At 44.0% G+C, this 21,088-nt stretch overlaps 1 protein-coding gene across 1 annotated transcript in view; it reads right to left on the bottom strand.

Moving 5' to 3' along the window:
- Positions 1 to 13,854, bottom strand: part of SMG1 (SMG1 nonsense mediated mRNA decay associated PI3K related kinase) — a 152,280-nt gene extending 138,426 nt beyond the window's left edge. The window contains exons 1-3 of the mRNA XM_060260786.1: positions 13,681 to 13,854; positions 2,058 to 2,221; positions 1,700 to 1,855 (exon numbers count right to left, since the gene is read on the bottom strand). Coding sequence (XP_060116769.1) covers positions 1,700 to 1,855; positions 2,058 to 2,221; positions 13,681 to 13,805 — 445 coding nt within the window. The 5' untranslated portion in view covers positions 13,806 to 13,854. The remainder of the gene's footprint in view (positions 1 to 1,699; positions 1,856 to 2,057; positions 2,222 to 13,680) is intronic.
- Between the last annotated feature and the right edge of the window lie 7,234 nt (positions 13,855 to 21,088).

Raw genomic sequence — 21,088 nt, 5'->3', positions numbered from 1 at the left:
GCAACCAAGATTGGGCTGTGCAGAGGAACAAGCAGGGCTTCTCAAGGAAGCAAGCTTAATTCTCCATGGCTCCTAAACTGTATAAGCACAAAAATCAGCAGGCTAAAATGTGACACACTGATGGTGAAAAGACCAGCCCACTACCTCAAATCTTGGAGTTACCAGTATGGGGAGGGGGAAGGTACGTTTTACTCCCCAATCACAGTCTCCTTACGTTTCCTATGGAAGACCATACATATTTGTTGGGAGGGGGGGACAAAAAAAAACAAGCTTACTAAACCAATATAAATTACATAATATGTTGACACAGGGATAATAAAACCATACATTAGGTATATAATACACATGAATAGGCAGAGCAGTATGAACAGTATTATAAACAAACTATCAAAATTAGAGGAAGTTAAAAAAACAATAAATCCTGATAATATACATTGTTTGAAATAACACTTTGCTCCACCAGATACATAACTACTGGAAACCAAAACATTTGAAATTTTTGTTGGTATTTTGCTAGATCTGGAATCATAGCATTACAAGTAATTTTACCATACACAAAACTTTCCCAGGTTTTGTTCTGCCACTGACTAACTGTTGGACAAGATCTGTCTCTCCATTTAGTGGCAATGACTAATCTAGTCAGTGCCAACAGATAGGAAATTAAAGTAAATGTCAGTTTAGTACTTGGAAAAGAAGGCCACAATCCCAGTAGGACTGTTTCGGGAAATCCATAAATATCACTGAGAACTGACCCTATCCCTGCTTGCAACACTCTACCTGTTCTTCCATATAGTCCAGTCTGTTCCTGTCACATTGATCACGGCAAGGAAGATATTTCAATGGCTCCCCTCAACTTGTACATCACAAAATAAATTGGTCCAGCTAGAAAATCCTGTTCCAGACCCTGGGGCCACCAGGAGTAAATTCAGGGGTGGAATTCTAGCAGGAGCTCCTTTGCATACTAGGCCACACATCCCTGATGTAGCCAATCCTCCAAGAGCTTACAAGGCTCTTTTTTGTAAGCTCTTGGAGGATTGGCTACATCAGGGTGTGTGGCCTAATATGCAAAGAAGCTTCTGCTAGAATTCCACCCCTAAGTAAATTTAACACCCATGTTGTCAGAGTCCAAGATCACACCCCTTTATATTTCCCATAAGAGTGAGCAGATGTCATTCGCCTGCACCAAATGCTGCAAGGCCTGTTCTCCAAGACAGAAAGCATGCAATGAAGAAGTGTCCTCCCACACAGAAATATTATTCCTCTACCACCTCCTTCACAATACATCACTGTAAAAACATAAAGATTCAGCCACAAATGCTTTTCCAGGGGAAAGTTTGCACTTTTAATTCATGTTTTCCCCTCTCTTGCTCCATTTAGTCTTCTTACAAGAAAAAAAATCCTGGCCTATTTCACAGAGTCAGCTACTATGTTATACCAGGAAACACCTACGTAGGAATGGATCTGTGGCAAACTACGATATAAGTGTCACAGAGTGTTACATTTGCAGACACACACAAGGGGTTCCGAATCCATTTTCTGACTGTGACACATTCTCCAAAAGAAAGATTTTATGGTAACCGTTCATCTTGCCACCACACATTTTGAGATTCCTCAGTCCAATAGGACCGTAAATCTGCTTGAGGGCCTTTAGATACAGTTGTATTGGACATGTATACCTCAAACTAGGAGTAAATCTTACCTTGTGTTTTCCTCATGTCTTTTGCGACTAAAGCACGATTCCCATGCTGAACACTGGTAAAATCAGGATTGCTCACATTGTTAACTCTCAGCTCTTGCCCCAACGACTTCCGACCATAAGTATTTTCCCCAGATCCTCCATTGACACTGTAGCCACCTAGAGATGATGATATCTTAAGTCACACTTGTTGATTTTCCTTGGAGCCACATACTGCGTTACTATTTTTACTTTATACTACTAAAAAAAATTAGCTGGTCCTTGCCAAGGAATTTTATTCAGTAACACCTATTTTAAATGGCCTTCTCATACGGAATTAACTACAACAGCCAGCATTTCCTTTCATAGTAAGGTTAAGTACCCTTTTCTTCATTCTGTACATCAGTGGGGACTCTGATATCATCATGTCTATGTCGAGACACCACCACTGAATTTGAGGGTTGTAATCCATAGGAGGAAGAAGTACTCCGGTCTCTCGATGAAGAGTATTTTAAATTCTCTTGGTCAGCTGATACACTATCAGTTCTGCAAAAAAGAAATAAAGATCTTAAATTGGATTTAGCTCAATAAATAAATCTCTCTGGCACACCTGATTTCCAAACAGGAAACACTGAAAGGGCAGAGCAGTGGCTGATGTATATCATAATCGCTTCATAAATCCTGATAAACATTATATGTTCTTCCTAATAAAAGGACTACTATTAGCAAGAATTTAATACTGAACAACTGTAGCAGTCATACAGTTCAGTGTTGTTGTTTTTCTACAGCTATCAATGGCTCACAGGCTAGAAATACTCAATATACATTCCAATTCAAAAAGAGAGAGAGACGCTGCAGATTGCAGCATCTATTTGATCATCACTTTCATTCCCCACGCAAGCAAAGCAATATTCAAAATTTTACAAGAAATGCCAGATGTTCAAACTGGATTCAGGGAAGGAAGAGGCACTAGAGATCATATTGCAATTTACAATGGTTACTGGAGCATACGAGAGAATTTCAGAAGAAAATTCATCTTGTTTTATAGCTTACAGCAAAGCTTTTAACTCTGTGGATCACATAAAACTATGGACACTTTTAAAAGAAATGAGTGTGCCACAACATCTGACTGTTTTGATGTGCAACATATACTCTGGACAAGAGGCCACTGTTAGGACAGAATATGGGGAAACAGATTGGTTTCCATTTGGCAAAAATGTCGGAAGGATAAATATTCTCTATCTGATTCAACCTATACACAGAATATATCATAAGGAAAACTGGATTAGAGTTAGATGAAGCTAGAGTAAAAACTGGTGGAAAGAACATTACGAGTTTTAGATATGCAGATCACAACACATTACTGGAAGAAAATATTGAACACTTGAAACAACTACTGAAGGTTGAAGGATTACAGTTGAACATAAAGACACAAAAATAACTATTACAGAGAAATTACACAATTTTATGGGTGACAATGAAGAAGTTGAAACTGTTAAAGATTTTCTATTCCCTGACTCAACCATAAGCAGACTGCAAACCAAGAAATCAGAAGAATTATGCTTGAAAGAACAGCTATGAAAGACACTAGAAAAGATCCTTAAGTGTAAAAAAAGCACTCATGAAGACCAAGATTAGGGTATTCCCCATTACTATGTATGGATATAGAAGTTGGACAGTGAAGAAAGCCAACAGGAATAAATTGATTCATTTGAAACGTAGTGTTGGAAAAGCAGATTGGATTCATATCCCTTCACTACCCAGATGAGTCTCAGATCAGCTCACAACCTCCTTTCCCTTCCCCTCCCCACACAACAGACACCCTGTGAGGTAGGTGGGGCTGAGAGAGCTCTCCCAAGAACTGCTCTTGAGCAAAACAGCTCTGAGAAAGTTATGACTGATCCAAGGTCACTCTATCTGTTGCACATGGAAGAGTAAGGAATCAAACCTGGGTCTTCCCAGATAAGAGTCTGTGCACTTAACCACTACACCAAACATGCTCTCCTACACCAAACTGGAAGAGCATGTTACAGACACCATGGGCCGCCAGAAAGACAAATTAGTTGGTTCTAGATCAAATCAAGAGCCCTGTGGCGCAGAGTGTTAAAACTGCAGTACTGCAGTCCAAACTCTATGCTCATGACATGAGTTCAATCCTGGCAGAAGCTGGGTTCAGGTAGCTGGCTCAAGGTTGACTCAGCCTTCCAACCTTCTGAAGTCAGTAAAATGAGTACCCAGCTTGCTGGGGGTAAAATGTAGATGACTGGGCAAGGGAATGGCAAACCACCCCATAAAAAGTCTGCCGTGAAAAAGTCGCGATGTGACGTCATCCCAGAGTTGGAAACAGCTGATGCTTGCACAGGGGACTACCTTTACCTTTTTTTTTTTAGATAAAATCAAGCCTGAATTTTCCCTAGAAGATAAAACAACTAAATTGAGGCTATTGTACTTGGGTCACATCATGAGAAGACAAGGACTCATGGAAGAAGACAATACTGCTAGAAAACACTGAAAGCAGGAAAAGAGCAAGACTTAGAATCATAGAGTTGGAAGGGACCTCCAGGTCATCTAGTCCAACCACCTGCACAATGCAGGAAACTCACAAACACCTCCCCCTAAATTCACAGGATCTTCATCAACTGATTCCCAGTTGCCCAGACTGTAGGTCCCCAGTTGCCCAGGTTGTAGGATTGAAGTGATGCACAGTTGCCCAGGTTGCAGGTTCTCCCTCCTTGAAGGTGTTTAAGTAGAAATTGGATAATTATTTGTCAGGGATGGTTAAGTCATCCTGCACAGTAAAGTGGTAGGGAATGAATGGTCTTTACACTCCATCCAACTTTTAAAAATTCTATGACTTAAAGAAAGCTATGGTCTTCAGTTTTCAAGACCTGAGCAAGGCTGTTAATAATAGGACATTCTGGAGATAATGTATTCATAGAGTTGCTACAAATCAGAAGCGACTTTATAGTATATAACCTGACATGGACTAGAAACAGCCAACCCAGCCACAGTGGTGCCATGGCACTTCCTGGCCACCTGCCACCCACATCAGGTCTATAAAAGGAAAGAGGTCTTGTTAGCAGCTGCAAGTCCAGTGGAAAAGGCTGCTCTCTGAGGAGGAAGTTCCTCCCACCACCATCTTTGCATGTCAAAGAAGTGGTACTGACAGCAACATAAACTGGTATGTGGGTTAATATGGGGAAAGGTATGTTCTTAGATTTTAAATTCCTAAAAGCCAGATCATACCTGGACCTAAGTGTGCCAAGTCCAAAGAGCTGTGCTAAGAGTAGATAAGGCACATTTATGTTCTGCTTAGTCACATTCACTCTCATTCCAAATCCAAAACCAAGCAACTCAAAAAAAGAGAACCCAACCAAACTTTACAGGCTCCTGGAAAGCCACCTCAAGGGAATTAAGAAGCCTGTCAGGGAAGTAAAACATCAAACATTTGAACACCTAAACTACTCTAAATATTAACTCTAGCAAAGAGGGTTAAACAAATACAATTTTAATACCTTCAAAGGTTTTTATTAAACAAAAATCGCATATCTCAAGCCAAAAGCAAAGAGATGCAGCCCACACTATGGTTTACTGAAGTGGCCAATGGTAATTTTACAACAGAATAAAATTTTCTGCCAAAGGTTTAACTTCTAATTATTAAAAATCTTTTATAAATTAGTTTAAAACATCTTTTCATTTTTCAAATCCATGATGTACCTTTACTATTTTGCAGCACATGGAAGAAGTAGTTTGCTACCTTCGTACTATGCCGTTCAGCACCGGCTCACCCTACCACATATCCTGTTGGTTTAAAAGCTGTTGAATTAGTACCATAAACACAAACTCAGTGAAGTTTCATTTCAAAAAAAGATGAAAAGGTAGAAGTGTAACCAAACTGAATGCTGGGGAAATATCTAAATAGCTGCAAAAGGCAAAAGAGAGGTGCCACAACAAGTCTTGCAATTAACGGCCAACTCTCCTTACCCAACAAGAGTGAATAATTGCGGGGGGGGGGGGGGGGAGAGTGGAGAGAAGAGGTCAGATATTGGCGAGACATTTTCACTTAGAATACTTGTAACAATATATTTATAGTCATTAAAAGCATTGTAGAAAAAGTTGTTTCAGAAAAATAACAGAAACTAAGGTACAACAATATATTGACAACGTTGCGCAAACACATGTGAAACATGCACACAGGATTTTAACACCTTTGGATTTTTACCCTGAAGCTCAATTTTAAAAATTGTCATCTTCTCACTACTTGAAACATGCAAGACTGACTCAATAATCCATATAAATAAAAGACCAGTAAAATAAGGGGATCATTTACCACATTAACAAACATGCAGTAATATCACTCAGCTTGTCATAATAGTTGTTTTTTTGCTTTTCCAAAAGCTAATGTGCCTGTCCTTTTTTGAGTAGAAAGTGTCATGTCTTTTGGGACTTTCCATAATCCATATTCACTTCTCCAAGTTTTATAAATTCAATTGCTTCACAAGCTTTCGCTAATCAAGTCATGAATTATTGGGGAGTTCAAATCATACCATGATTTCCCTATCTCTGCCTTTAGTGGCCATCAACAAGGGGACTGCTAACTCCAGATTTGCCTGATTCAACTATCCCGGAAGGGTAAGAGGGTCTACTGAGAGCTGGTAACCAAAATTTCTCTCTTTTATCTATATACCCTGTTGCCAAATCCTTCTGCTAACTCCCTTCCCCATACTTTGAACATTATTGTGCAGCATTTATTTACTTCATTCTGAACCCCCTTCTTTTCTCCCAACAGGGATCTAAAGTAGCTTCCAACAATCTCCCCTTTTACATTTTACCTTCACAACAATCCTGTGAGGTAGGGTCAGTCTGAGAATATGTAATTGGCCCAATGTTACCCAAAAAGATTCCACGGCAGAGTGGGTGTCCCACATCTCAGGCTCACACTCTAATCACTGCACCATAATGGATCTCAAGAGGTTAAATATCATGTGATCAACTCTTTATAGTAGTCTTATAGATTAAAGGCTGCAGAGGACTTTAACCTGTTCTTACTATAGACTCATTCCTCAGGTTTGTTTGCCTAAACAGTATCCTGTGTTTACATGCTCTTTCAAACGTTTCCTGACCAGGAGCTTCAAATTCAAAACACAGTAAAAGATAGTCAATACATTAAACAAGCCCTTTCATATGGACGTTGGAGATAAAATAAACACAAATTTGGTTAACTACCCCCAAACATTTAGCCATTTATTCAGTATAGTGCAAGGGTGGCCAAATTGCAGCTCAGGAGCCACTTGTGGCTCTTTCACACATATTGTGTGGCTCTTGAAGCCCCCACTGCCTTATCAGCCAGCTTGGAGAAGAAATGTTGCTCTTTTAAATCACTTCTCCACGTCAAGTCAGTCGGCAGCTTGGAGAATGCACTAAAAGTTGTTTTCTTTCCATCTCTCCCTCCCCATTTGTCTTCCTTCCTTCCTTCCGGCCCTCAAACATCTGATGCTTATTCTATGTGGTTTTTACATTAAGCAAGTTTGGCTACCCGATATAGTGCCTTCCTCATAAAAGCTGATTAAAACAAGGAAGTGGGTTGTTTACACCCAATTCAATGATAAGACAGCAACTTTCACCAAACTGCACCCTCAAAATCCCCATGCCTCTCAAATTTATAAACTGCCTAAATTCCCATTCTGTTTGTGCATTTTATTATGAAGAGCTACACTTCAGGGGAAGGTTTTTCAGCATAGCCTAGCATCAGAATTCTGAAAAAGCAGGTTTTTGAAGCAGAAGACTAACAATTGTGTGTTGGGTGGGGGGGAGAGAATCCTGAAAATGACAAATAAGATAGAGTGGGAAAGTGTTCCTACATTAAGTGAAAAAAATTAGAATTTTAAGCTCGTCTTTGACACCACAATGATCCTGAAAAGACAGACCACGGCCACAGTACAAATATAAAGGATTTCTGAAATAGCAAGCTTATTTTACTCTTGTACTAAACAGTGCCCTGACCTGAATGGGCAGGCTAGCCTGATCTCATGAGATCTCAGAAGATAAGCGGGGTCAGCCCTGGTTAGTCCTTGGATGTGAAACCACAAAGGAAGTCCAGGATTGCTATGTGAAGGAAGGCAATAACAAACCACCTCTGAATGTCTCTGTCCTTGAAACTCTACGGGGTCACTGTAAGTAGAATGCAATTTGACACAGCACTTTCCACCATCATGTGTCAAGAAAATTATTAAGTACTGTACAGTTACAACTTTAAGTTTCTCCAGCAAAACTGCTGGTTCGAAGCATATCAAGAACGATGGGTTAACTAACAAATGCTACATTCAGTAAGCACACTTCTCAAAGACTGACTTATGAAATAAGTGGTTTTTTTTAAACTAAGAGAGGGAAAAGACGTTTGAAGAGTTAACAGGTGCAACTAATTTGACAGGTGGAAAGCACTTGCATGCAAAGAAGCAGGCACAGAGGACTCCAGAAGATATAGGGCTAGTTTTAAGGGTCTAAATGCACAAGTAGGAAGGAGTCATACTGGATTAGAATTAGGGGGAATACATGGTGTCAGAGAAGTAATGGGGTCTGTTTAACTCCCCAATGTGGCATGCTGTTGGCAATGTTTTTTTTCCTGCTGGCTCTGGTCCTGACCCTCTGACAGTATCCCAACACACAGTCAAAGTTAGCAAGTGACGCTTCCTTGCTGTACGTGCTGTAAAGCAAAGAAAATGAACAAAGAGATGATAATTCTAATTATTACCAAGAAAAAGTTGGGAATTACCTTAAACATCTTATCGCCTTAAACGGTAAAACATGGGTTGTTGAAGTTTTCAGAAATCACTACAAACTCCACATCTGATGTACACAGAGATAAGCTATTTCACATGAGTTGCACCTCTGTATATCCTGTTCTCATTTCACACATGCGCTTATTAGAACTCTGTACAGTATCACTGCAGGTTACAGTATTTACTTAAATGCAAGGGTGAGTTTTCCCCCAGGTATACTATCAAAAGGAGGAGGCCATCTTCTATTTGCATACAAATTACAGTTAAGCCCAATAACTTTTTTGTATATATTAACATTTTACGGAGGGAATATTTTTGAATAAATATGGTAAGTACAACACAAATTGCATCTGTAATGCCAAGATTTGTACACACACACACAGCTAATCTGAGAGTTGTACTGTTTATGTATTTGAAGGGACGATGTTAATTCTGAACCACCGAGCCACTCAAAACTGTTGACATGAACATTTGTGATTCTCACACATGGTTTCATGATGTCAATACCCCTTCACTGATACAACCCATGCCACTTGTAACTGATTTATAGAAACAAATGAGATAACATTTTCCAACCTCTCCATTGTTAAAAGAGAATGAAACCTAAACCTGCCTTTCTGTTGTGACTTAGCAATTAGCAAGCTGGCTCTAACAGCAGACCCCTCAGAGATCCTTGTACTACACACAGTAACAGGTTTCCACAATTTCACATTGCTTTCATGCTCAGAAATTTTACCCTATGGCTGGAGTCTCAGAGGAACTTGATTTGACTTGATTTGAGTATGCATAGAACTGTGCTGTAAATACTATATTCAAAGGATATGCTGTATTTTAGAGAGCTTGATGCTAGGTGTGCTGATCTGACTGACGGAACACATACTTAATGAACAAAAGACACTGTTTGCCTAAATGTATGTGCCTTCAGAGGACAAAATCTCTAAATGAGGGATGGCCAAACTGTAGCTTGGGAACCACACGTGGCTCTTTCATACATATTGTGTGGTTCTTGAAGCCCTCACTGCCCCATTAGCTGGCATGGAAAGGCATTTCTCTCTTTATATTACTTCTCCAAGCCAGCTGGTGGCTTGGAAAATGCATATAAAGTTAAAGTTGCTTTCTTTTTACCTCTCCCCCCATATATTTGTCTACCTGCCTTCCAGCTCTCAAACATCTGCTCTTTATTCTATGTGGCTCTTACCTTAAGCAACTTTGGCCAGACTTGCTCTAAATCTTAAATTACGTTAGACCTAAATGTACAATTTTGAGCTTTTTGTTATTGATTCCATTAATTTTTAAAAATATTTATTTATAATTATGATTCCATTAATTTTGAAGTCTTAACTGAATCTATAACAAAAAAACCCCTCAAAACTAAGTCTTGCATCCACAGCATTTTCACTTAGATTAATAGCATACCCCTTCCAAAAAAAAAACCTGCATTGTATCCCCATCCTAGAAAATCATTTAAAATGTTTACTGCTAAATAAGCATTAATGGCAAAACAGCAGAATGTAGGGAAACAGGGACCCAAACCAAAAGAAACATTTAACTACATTCCACCTAGTCACTGGTATTTCAGGCTTGAAATTCTGGGTCAGAAACACATACACACACCACTCCACACCACACAGCAAGCCATTTCCATAAGAGAGAAGGCATCTAAAACGGAAATGGTGGTGTAACATGGGAAGATTTGCTCTTCAAATAAAAAAATCACAACAGGGACATGCCAACCCCTAGATATGTTTAAAGATAATTATCTAGATCCCAACCACAAGCATTTTAAGTTATTTGCTATTTAAGAGAGATACTTGGCACTTCTCAATATAAATATTGATGAGCAACTGGGAGGCTTTATTTCATACACGAACATTAATTTAGTACAGGGAATCCAAGTAATCATCATTACGCACAAAGTTTAAGACATGAGGGTGTCAGTTTCCTTAACACTGATGCATACACAAAGAACTAATATACACTTCTATGCCACTTTAAGTGAGTTTTAGGGTTTTTTTTAAAGTCTGCATGGAATATTTAAGGATTCAAAACAGCTATCACAAGTTAAAACTTTTTTTAAAAAAAGCATGAGAAACAAAAAAAAATATCCAATAAAGCCAGTAAAGCTATATTTACATTTGCTTATAGACTTGAAACACAAATCATTCAGGGCAAAACACATCAACACCATAATTCCAAAAATAGGTTATACTTTGTTTCAAACTCTTCACTTTCATTTAACTGACAACGGAAAATGCCAAGACTACAAACCGCTTTACATGCTACAGGACTCTCCCCAGAGTTTTAATACCACCCTAGACTTCCTCTCTTATAGAAATGTTAACAAGTCACCAGTTAGGCAACAAAGTTGCTTTTCAAAGGCCCTGTGAGATTGTCCCAGCAGTTAATGACAGCTGGCAATGAAGTGAAATTAATTCAATATACTAAATACAAACCTATAATATTATAAGGAAACACTGCCAGGGAAGAGGCTGGAGCATGTGTGTATGCTGTAAGGTTCCTGGCTGCTCACATTATCTAGACAGAATTCACTCCAAAAGAACTTTAAAACCTTGACATTCTCCTCCATATCTTTTGCCCTATCAATCCCTTAGAAATGATGCCACAGACTTTTCTCTTTTAGCTCTCCATAACTCCAGAGGGGTTGCTACTAATACTCCCTCTAAACTGCGGAATCTTGTGAGCAAAAATTCTACTTTGTAAGCTTCTGGCATTAAAGTTGTCACACAAAAATGTGTAAGCCAGAGGCTAAAAAACTGTGTGCTAGCTCACACTAACTGCGCTTAAAGGGGACACTGGTTACAACAATTCATCTATTGCAGCAGAAACAAACAGCAATCTTGCGGCACCCTTCAAGAGTAAGAACCTTCTACCCAGCATAAAATTCCACAAACTAGGCAAAGTCCACTTCTTTAGATGCAAAGAAATTTCTTCACACAGATTCTACGGGAACCCTTAAAGGCGAACAAGCAGTCATGGACTAAAGACCCTTCATCAGATGCCTGAGTAAAATGAATACGTAAGAGAAAACAAAAAGTGCCAGAGAGTGAGGGTCCACTCAGAGCATCTGAAGAAGTAGCCTCTAGTTGGCAAAAGCTAATACAGACATAAAATTCTGTCTGTCTGCAGTGGCACAAGACTTCACTGCATCTGACAATATGAGTTATAGGCTACAAGTGCTGATGCTGCAGCAAAGTGTTGTCTGTATGAAGAAGCAGCTGAAAGCCTGTGTGCTGTACTGGACAGAGTGTCAAACCAGGATGTGCGAGACCTAAGTTCAAATGGCCACTCTATCACAGAAGCTCAGTGGGTGATCTTCAGCCAATTACTCTCCAGCAGCCTAACCTGTCTCATGTGGCTGCTGTGATAAGATGAAAGAAGGAAGAACTATGTGTTAATTTGCTTTGGTTCCCAACTGGGGGGAAAAGGCAAGTATAAACAATCTTTTAAAATACAGTGGGCTCTGCCCATAAGACCCAATACCAGAATAAAATCTTGTTCATCTTTAAGGCACAAGGTTCCTGTTTATTCATGCCCCCTCCAAATTTATTCTCAACCCCAGCCCAAGCCTCACTTCCCCAACCACCACTACCCAACAAGTAGCATAAATCCTACAAAATCTCCCCCTCCAAGTAAATATAATGGAAATTTTCTTGATCTATATACCCATATCCTGTGATAACTAAAGACAACTTGTGTGCACGCACACACACACACACACATATATATATATATATATATATATATATATATATATATATATATATATATATATCTATCTCTGGAACCACCATTTCAGCAAAGATCACCAGAATGAAAAGGCAGAGGGGGTTGGAGAGATCCACACTCATTTCCCACAAGCCTCCTCACAACCTCAGCTCTTGCTCTCCCCCCCCCCCCAATTTTCAAATTTTATTGATGTTAAACAGGATGTTTAACACAATGTTACTTGGGAGAAGGGAAGTGGAGCAGTAAGTTATCGGCTTTGCATAGACTGCGGTATGCACATATTACACTGAATATGATCAATTATTACAACTTAGGTTATGAAGTATTTCAATATTTCCAAAACACATATCAAGGCAAGTAAGCTTAGGAAAAATTGGAAAATAATTCCAGGAGATGCTGGGGTGATGCATTCTGTGATCTGATGTATTTCTGCGAGAATTTGGTTCCAAAAAAATCTTAACGACTGGACACAGCCACCAGTTAGGGAATAAAGTGCCTCTCTGTCCACAGTGTTTTCAGCAGTGTGGAGGAACAGAGGGCATTGAGTGGGGGAGCTGTACAGGAGTGATGTACCATCAAGACAGCTCTTGCTCTTTTTCAAAGAAACCAAGCCTCCAAATTCAGCCAAGAATCAGCTGAGGGAGAAAGGGGGGGGGGGGAGAGGATGGTTTTGACACCATTCCTTCCTTCCCTACTATTGGAAGGGCCTCCTCTACAAGAGTAAAAGTGAACAGAGAAAACAAGATAGATCCAAGTGGGCAGCTGTGTTGGTCTGAAGTAGTAAAACAAAACGGGAGTCAAGTTTGCACCTTTAAGACCAACTCAGTTTTATTCAGAATGTAAGCTTCCCTGTGCTCTAAGCACACTCCATCACATTCTCACATTTTGACATATTAATGTTTTATTGCTTTCGCACGCTCATGCTACCCAGATCAAAGGTTTGCTCGATTTGTGAATTTTACCATTCTGTCATGGGATCTTCAAATTTTGTACCATTTTGCATTCTAAACCACTGCCTACCAGATAATTTTACTCTTCTGTCACTGGATCTTCAATTTTGAACCATTTATTGCATTCTGAGTCACTGCCTACCAGCTATGTGTGGCTCTGCTCACTGTTCCAGATTCCTCGTCTGATGAAGTGTGCTTGGAACACACGAAAGCTTACATTCTGAATGAAACTAAGTCGAGGGGAAACCAGAGTGGACGTTTCCTCCTTGTTCTACCGCCCCCCTCCCCAAAAAACAACGCATCCTTCCCCATCCTCCAACAACACACGCCTCTTCCGCACTAGGCCCCAACGAGCAGACACCGAAACGGGGGCGAGCAGGACAGCTCTGCCCATCTTCCTTAGAGGGCGCGACCCATTTCTCTTCTCCCCCCGCCCCCCCAGCCTGGGCCCTCTCCCCGGGCCTGCCTCCCCCGCTTAGGCCGCGCCGCCCGGGCGACAGGGCAGAGCCACTCAGCCGCCGCCGCCCACCTGGGTTGCCAGTCATTCCAGCTCCGCGGGTGATAGTGCTGCCTGGCGCCGGACGACGAGGAGGAAGCCGAGGAGGTGGTGGTGGCGGTGCCGCTCAGCCGAGACCCCGGGGCTCTGCGGCTCATTACCTTGCCCGAGACGGCATGGCCGGCCGGGGACGCGGCGCGGGCTGGGGACAGGACGAGAAGGAAAGAGGCGGGAAAAGAATAACGAAGACGGGGGCGGCGGTGGCGACAGGGACAAGGAGGGAGGCGGGCGGTGACAGGCGGGCGGTCGTTTCCCCCTCAGCGTCTTCTCCGCCTCCTTCTTCTCCTCAGGCGCGGCGGCGGCTCTTGCTGTCTCACACGGGCAGGGCGGGGGGGGGGGCAGCCAGACGACGACAGCGCCTGCGCCTCCTCCTCCTTCTTCTCCTCCCGCTGGTTCAGGCTGAGGCGAGGCCGCGCGGCATGCCGGGAAAAGCAGGCCGCAGGGGCTGAGCTGGGGCCGCCCGCCCGCCGCGAGGCACCCTGGGAAGAATTCGAAGGGCGACTGGAAGGGCGGGGCTGGGGGGAGCCAGGCGACGACAGCGCCTGCGCCTCCTCCTCCTCCTGCTGGTCAGGCTGAGCCTAGGCCGCGCGGCATGCCGGGAAAGCGGGCTTCAGGGGCTGAGCCGGGGCCGCCCGCCCGCCGCGAGGCACCCTGGGAGGAATTCGAAAGGCGACTGGCGGGGTGGGGGGCGTTGCTCAGGAGAGGCAGGCGGGAGGGCGAAGGGGATGGAGGTGGGGTTCTGCTGTTTGTCTTTTTCCTCCAGTTTTTGGGGTTTGAGGCGCAGTTTTTGAGGTTTTTTTCTGGCTTCTCGTGGTTGGGGAGGACTGGAGAAATAAAGGAAAAGAGTGAAGAAATGGCCTTTATCAGGGCTTTTTGTGTTGCAGGAACTCCTTTGCATATTTGGCCCCACACCCTTCTGATGTAGCCAGTCCTTCTGGAGCTTACAATAGGCCCTGTACGGAGAGCCCTGTAAGCTCTTGGAGGATTGGCTACATCAGAGGGGTGTGTAGCCTAATATGCAAAGGAGTTCCTGCTACAAAAAAGCCCTGGTTTATTTAAGATGTTAGCCCTGACCTGAATAGCCATAAGAGCCCTGCGGGATCTCTCCCAGTTCCGCAGGGCTTGTAAAACTGAACTTTTTCGACAGACCTACAACAACTGAGTGGGAGTAGGTTGCGGCTTCTATGCTGCTGAGCAATACCATCAGAAGGACCACCAACAGATAAACAGAAGACCTATAATATAATCTGATCCGTCTATGTTTAAGATTTTGAATAGCACCAAGGGTTTTTTTTGAGCAGCAACACAGTTCCAGCTGGCTTGGTGGCGGGGGTGTGGCCTAATATGCAAATGAGGTCCTGTTGGGCATTTTCTACCAAAACTGAAATCATGGTGATGTGTGGCCTAATATGCAAATGAGTTCCTGCTGAGCTTTTTCTACAAAAAAAGCCCTGATAGCACCAAATATCTAGTGAAATTTTCCAACAAAACCAAATATCAAACCGCAAAAATCAAATAGAAAATATCAAATTGAACTTTTCCGACGGGCCCATGACAACTGAGTGGGAGAAGGCTGCTGCTTCTGTGCTGCTGAACAATACCATCAGAAGGACCACCAACAAATAAACAGAAGACCTATAATATAATCTGATTTGCCTATGTTTAAGATTTTGTATAGCACCAAAAAACAGGTTGCTTACCTGTAACTGATGATCTTCGAGTGGTCATCTGTGCAGTCCCACACAGTGGTTTTCCGTCAGGACAAACCCTACCTCGAAGATTTTAAAAGCTAGCCTAGGGATTATTTTTGGCGCGCGTTCCCTCCCGCTCTGGGGAGCAGGCATCCACTGCGCATGCCTGGAGCGGGGGGAAGGCGCTCCACCCACCCAGTTTCTTTCCCGCCGCTGATAGCAGGTAAGGAGATGTTATTTAAGAAAAGCAGCCAGCAGCGGGGACGGCTGGGCGGGCGTGTGTGACTGCACAGATGACCACTCGAAGATCATCAGTTACGGGTAAGCGACCTGTTTATCTTCTTCGTGGTCTCTGTGCAGTCCCACACATGGGTGACTGATAAGCTGGACTGCACGGTGGTGGGTGCTGGTGCTAAAAGGAAAATTGCATAGATTAATGCATATCAGTCAAGATCAGTATCAGACAACGTGGTAAGGTGGCACTTACCGGAGGTGAAGCTCAGCTTCAATCGAAGATTGAACGAAGTACAGCCTGGCCAAAGGATGCATCTCACCGTGCATGGACGTCCATAGCGTAGTGCGTGGCAAAGGTTGATGTGGAGGACCAAACTGTAGCAGCGCAGATGTCTTCCATTGGTACACCCCTGGCAAAGGCCGAAGATGTGGACAGAGCTCTTGTAGAGTGAGCTCGTAGATGCTCTGGGACCGGTTATTTTGCGAGCTTGTAGCACAACGCAATGGTAGCAACCAGTCACTTTGAGAGTCTTTGAGTACATATCTTTTGCCCTCTCTTGCGGAGTCTATAAGCAACAAAGAGTCTCGAGTCCTTGCGGAACACAGTGGTTCTGTCTATATAATATGCAAGAGCTCTTCTGACATCCAAGCAATGAAGGGCTTTTTGGCCTCTATCTGTAGGGTCCTGAAAAAAGGAAGGTAGTGTGGTCGTTCTCTGCAAGTGGAATGGAGATACCACCTTTGGAAGGAAAGTGGGGTCTGGGCGCAGGACCACTCTGTCGTGGTGGAAAACGGTGTAGGGAGCATCCGCTCTGAACGTGCAAATGTCACTGGCTCTCTTGCCAGACGTGAATGCTACTAACAGTGCCGTCTTCCACGATAGTAGATGCAACGGTGTTGATGCCATGGGCTCAAAAGGAGGTTGCATTAGTTGACAACACCAGGGACAAGCTCCAAGTGGGGTATAGTTGACGCAATGGTGGATGGAGATGCAGGATTCCTTTTAGAAAGGATTTTGCCGCAGGATGGGAGAACACAGTGCGGCCCTCTATGTGAGGGTGGAAGGCTGAGATAGCTGCTAAGTGTACCTTGAGGGACGAATAGGTCAGTCCATTCTCAGAGAACGATAGGGTGTAGGATAAGATCTGCGATATTGAAGCAAATAGAGGTTGAAAGTTGTGTTTGACTGCATACATGGTAAATCTTTTCCACTTCATGGTATAAGATTTCCTAGTTGATGGCTTTCTCACGTTTAGCAGGACATGTCTTACCCCCTCAGGGAATTCGGAGAATTGATCCTCCATGCTGTTAACCGGAGGCGGTCCAGGTCGTGATGTAGGACCTTGCCATTCTGCTGTGAGAGGATGTCCCACACTCGAGGGAATCGATGAAAAGTCAAGAGGGAGAGGAGAGTTGTGAATCACGGCTGGCGTGGCCACCATGGTGTAACTAGGATGCAATCTGTGTTGTCTAATTGGATTTTCTGGAGTGTCCTCGTTATCAATGGGAAAGGTGGAAAGTGGAAGTGCAGTGCACCTGCCCATTGTTGGATGAAGGCATCTCCCGCAGATTGGTTTGAGGGTGGACCTCTCATATAAAACAGAGCACACTGTGCATTGTCCGGTGAGGCGAAGACATCGATGAGAGGTGTCCCGAACTTCTGGAACACCGGTCAGAGGTATGGTTTGTGTAGGGACCACTCGTGGTTGTTGACCAAACATCTGCTCAGAGCATCTGCTCGGGTGTTTTGAATGCCCGGTAGGTGCACCGCAGTAAGGTGGATATGGTGCTCTATGCTCCAGTACCAGAGGTGCAGGGCTGTCTTGCAGAGGCAAGTGGATGCAGTCCCTCCTTGTCTGTTTATGTAAAACACGGTGGCCACATTGTCCGATGTTACCTGCACATGACGACCGTGGAGGGATGGTAAGAAGGACTTTAGGGCTCTGTGTACCGCCAAAAGTTCTAGGCAGCTGATGTGGAGAGACTTTTCGTATGTCGTCCACTGCCCTTGGACTGTCAGTGCATCGAAATGGGCTCCCCAGCCCCACCTCGAAGCATCTGTAGTGACAATTGCTGATGGATTTTGTTGCAGGAAAGGCATCCCTGTGAGCAAGTGGTCTTGTATCGTCCACCAGTCCAGTGGTGGCAGTATATGTTGCGGAACTGTGAGAAGGGTTTGTTGTGGCTGATGTTGGGGATGGAATGTTCGTACAAACCATAGTTGTAGAGGCCTCATGCGAAGTCTTGCATGCGGAAGAACCGATGTAGTGGCTGCCGTGAGCCCTAACATACGTTGAAATGTGAAGGCTGTTTGTGTTGGTTGTAGAATTATACTTGTAGCCAGTGTTCGAATATTGGCTATCCTGTCTGTGGGGAGGTAGGCCATGTGATCTATGGTACAGAGACGTGCTCCTATGAATTGTATATCTTGGGTAGGAGTCAGGTTGGATTTCTGCTCGTTCACTTGGAGGCCTAGATCGGACAGGAGTTCCAAAGTTGTCGAGATGTTCCCTTCCAATTGAGTTCTTGAAGTTCCCACAATCAACCAATCGTCTATGTATGGGTATATTGCGATTCCCTGCTGGCGGAGAGATGCAGCGACCACAGCCATGCATTTTGTGAAGGTCCTGGGTGCCGTAGACAGACCGAATGGAAGTGCACGGAATTGGTAGTGATTGTCCCCTACAGCAAACCTCAGGAATCTTCTGTGACAGTGGTGGATTGTAAGGTGGAAGTATGCATCTTGAAGGTCGATGAGGGCCATCCAAGCGTTCTTGAGGATTAGAGGCAGGATGGACTGCAGGGTAATCATGCGGAATTTTTTGTGTCGGATGAATTTGTTGAGCGCGCGTAGGTCTAATATCGGGCGCTGCCCTCCATCCCTTTTCGGAACCAGGAAGTATCGGGAATAGAACCCTGTGCGATGGTATTGAGCTGGGACTGGTTCTATAGCAGCTTTGGCCAGCAAAGCGGTAATTTCTTCTTGGAGAGGGAGGGGTGAAAATGAAGTGATGTTTGTTGGGTGGTGAAGCGAACTCTATTGAGTAACCTCTGAGGATGATGTTCAATACCCAATTGTCCGTTGTTATTACTTTCCATACGTCGTAGAATGGTAGAAGTCTGGGAGCAGTAGGGTGGTAATGGTGTGGTGATAGGTTTGGAAAGTCAAAGAGACTGTTTAGTTGCCGATGCAGCCTTCTTGGGCGGTTGAGACCGTTGCCGTTGATTGAATGGTTGTTTTGTTGGAGGAGCTTTGCGCCTCCAATAATCCATTTGCCTGGGAGAGCGAGGGCGTTTGTATGGCATTGGCTTCCAAGGTCTTGGTTTGTAACCCTGTTGTTGCTGTTGGGTGACACCAAGCCTTTTAGCTCTTTTGCGGCTGTCATCTACCGTGGTAAGTATGTCGTCGGTAGTAGTGTTAAACAGGCCCTGGCCGTCAAAGGGGAGATCTTCGATCTTATATTTTATGTCAGGCTGAAGCGAGGAGGAGCGTAGCCAAGCTTGCCTTCGCAAGGCTACTGATGCAGCCATAGCTTTGGATGTGCATCCTACAGAATGTCTGACTGTGTTTATTTGTTGTTTGCTAATCCTGTTCAATTCTTGTAACAGCTTCGAAGCCTGCTTTTGAGAAGTTTCTGGCAAAGCTGTTATTAATGAGCTTAGCTGGGAGGAAATATTGTAGGAGTAAGCAGCAAAGTACGCCAGATAGTTGTTGATCTTGGCTGTTGCTGTGGAGATAGAATACATTTTTCTTCCCAACGTGTCCAGTTTTCTCCCCTCTTTCTCAGGGGGTACAGGATGGCGCGTTTGCTTAGATTTCGACGAAGAGTGGACAGTCATTGAGTTCGGAGCTGGATGGTTGAATAAGAACTTGGACTCTGGTGCATGGATCTTATACAATGACTCAATGCATTTTGATGTCGGGGGGATGGAGGCTGGCTTGTCCCAAGCCTCTTTCAGGGCCTCAAGGTGGACTGGAAGCATTGGCAGGAAGGAACCAGCAGGTAAATCAGCATGGACAAGATCATGGACTACATCCGTTATCTTGGGCGCATCGGTGATGAGTTTAATGTTGAGGGTAGAGGTCATATTGGAGATCAAGTCCAAGTATGTCTTTGCTCCCTCGGAGGGAGACAGGTCCGCTGGTTTTGCGATGTCCGATGCAGGAGATGCTGGGGAGGACATGGAGTGCGTGGGCTCCGATGTTTCCGCCTCGGATTCTTCCTCAGTGAGGTCAGGAGCAGTCTGTTGAAGAGTGGGCATCGTCGGAGTCGACTTCTGTTGGGGCTTGGAAGTCGATGTTGACGGAGCTGGCGAGGCAGGTTTTGTAGGGCGTTGTGTTGTTTCAGCCCCTTGGTAAATGGAAGTATCCTGATGGTGTTCTTGATATCGTTCAGTACGGTACCGAGGAAGATAGTGGCTGTAATATTGATGACGACGGTAGTCTATTGATGGGGATCTCGAAGTCATGTAGTAGTGACCTCGTGGTGATCTGGACGGAGATCAGGATCGACTGTAATAGCGGTAGCGGTCCCTCCCTCGGCTTGGAGACCTTTCACGGTACCGAGCACATAGATATCTTTCTCTCTCTATGCTGGAGGACCTCTCATGGTACCGATGGGTGCATTGCTCTCTTTGGCGAGGGGCTAGGCGGTGTGGAGAAGAAGTAGTGCTCGGTAGTTTTTTGGGAGCCGACATGTTGCGGAAGGAACGTGGGTCGATCTGATGTTCTTGCATCTGAGTCGAGAGTTCCACGGGTTCATCAGCTAGGAAGTCTTCTGGCATGGTCTCATGAATGGAAGGCGAGCAAGAGTGGATCGGTATAACTTCCTCCATCCGCTCTGTCTGGAGTGGAGTGACAGTCGCAGTAGAGGTCCCCGATTCGTGCGCTCTTGGTTCTGAGTGGGTCAAATCCGAAGCCTTGTTCGGATCCTTCGGGTCCTTATGGGACTTTGAGGACGAGTCCGAATGTTTGCGCTTGGAATCATGAGACTTCTTGGTATGTTTCCTGGACTTAGGCTTACTGAGAACCAAGGCCACGGAAGCTGCCGGTTTCGCGCTGTCCCTTTGAGGAGTTAGGGAGGGTGGCGATTTTGGAAGGCTGGAGGAATGCGACATATCTGGGCGAAGCGCAGACTCTAATAGGTGGCTTTTAAGTCTTGCGGCCCTATTTTTTCTCGCCTGTTTTCCAAATTGAAGACAGTGGGTGCAGGCGTCGGTTTTATGGCCCTCGCCTAAACAGAAGAGGCAGAGCGAATGGCCGTCTGAGGTAGGGATTTTCGCTCTGCAGCACGAGCACCTTTTAAAGGTTATTTTCACGTCTCTTCCTTCCATACGCCCGGGAGGAGGGGGGGGGGTAAGAGAAGGAAGGGATTGAGCGATAGAAGCGGGGGAAAAAAAAATATATATATATATATATATATATATATATATATATATATATATATATATATATA

Source organism: Heteronotia binoei, chromosome 20 (assembly GCF_032191835.1).
Source record: "Heteronotia binoei isolate CCM8104 ecotype False Entrance Well chromosome 20, APGP_CSIRO_Hbin_v1, whole genome shotgun sequence".
Classification (NCBI taxonomy): domain Eukaryota; kingdom Metazoa; phylum Chordata; class Lepidosauria; order Squamata; family Gekkonidae; genus Heteronotia; species Heteronotia binoei.
The sequence above is the reverse complement of the archived record's forward strand: the minus strand, read 5'-3'. Positions and strand labels throughout refer to the sequence as shown.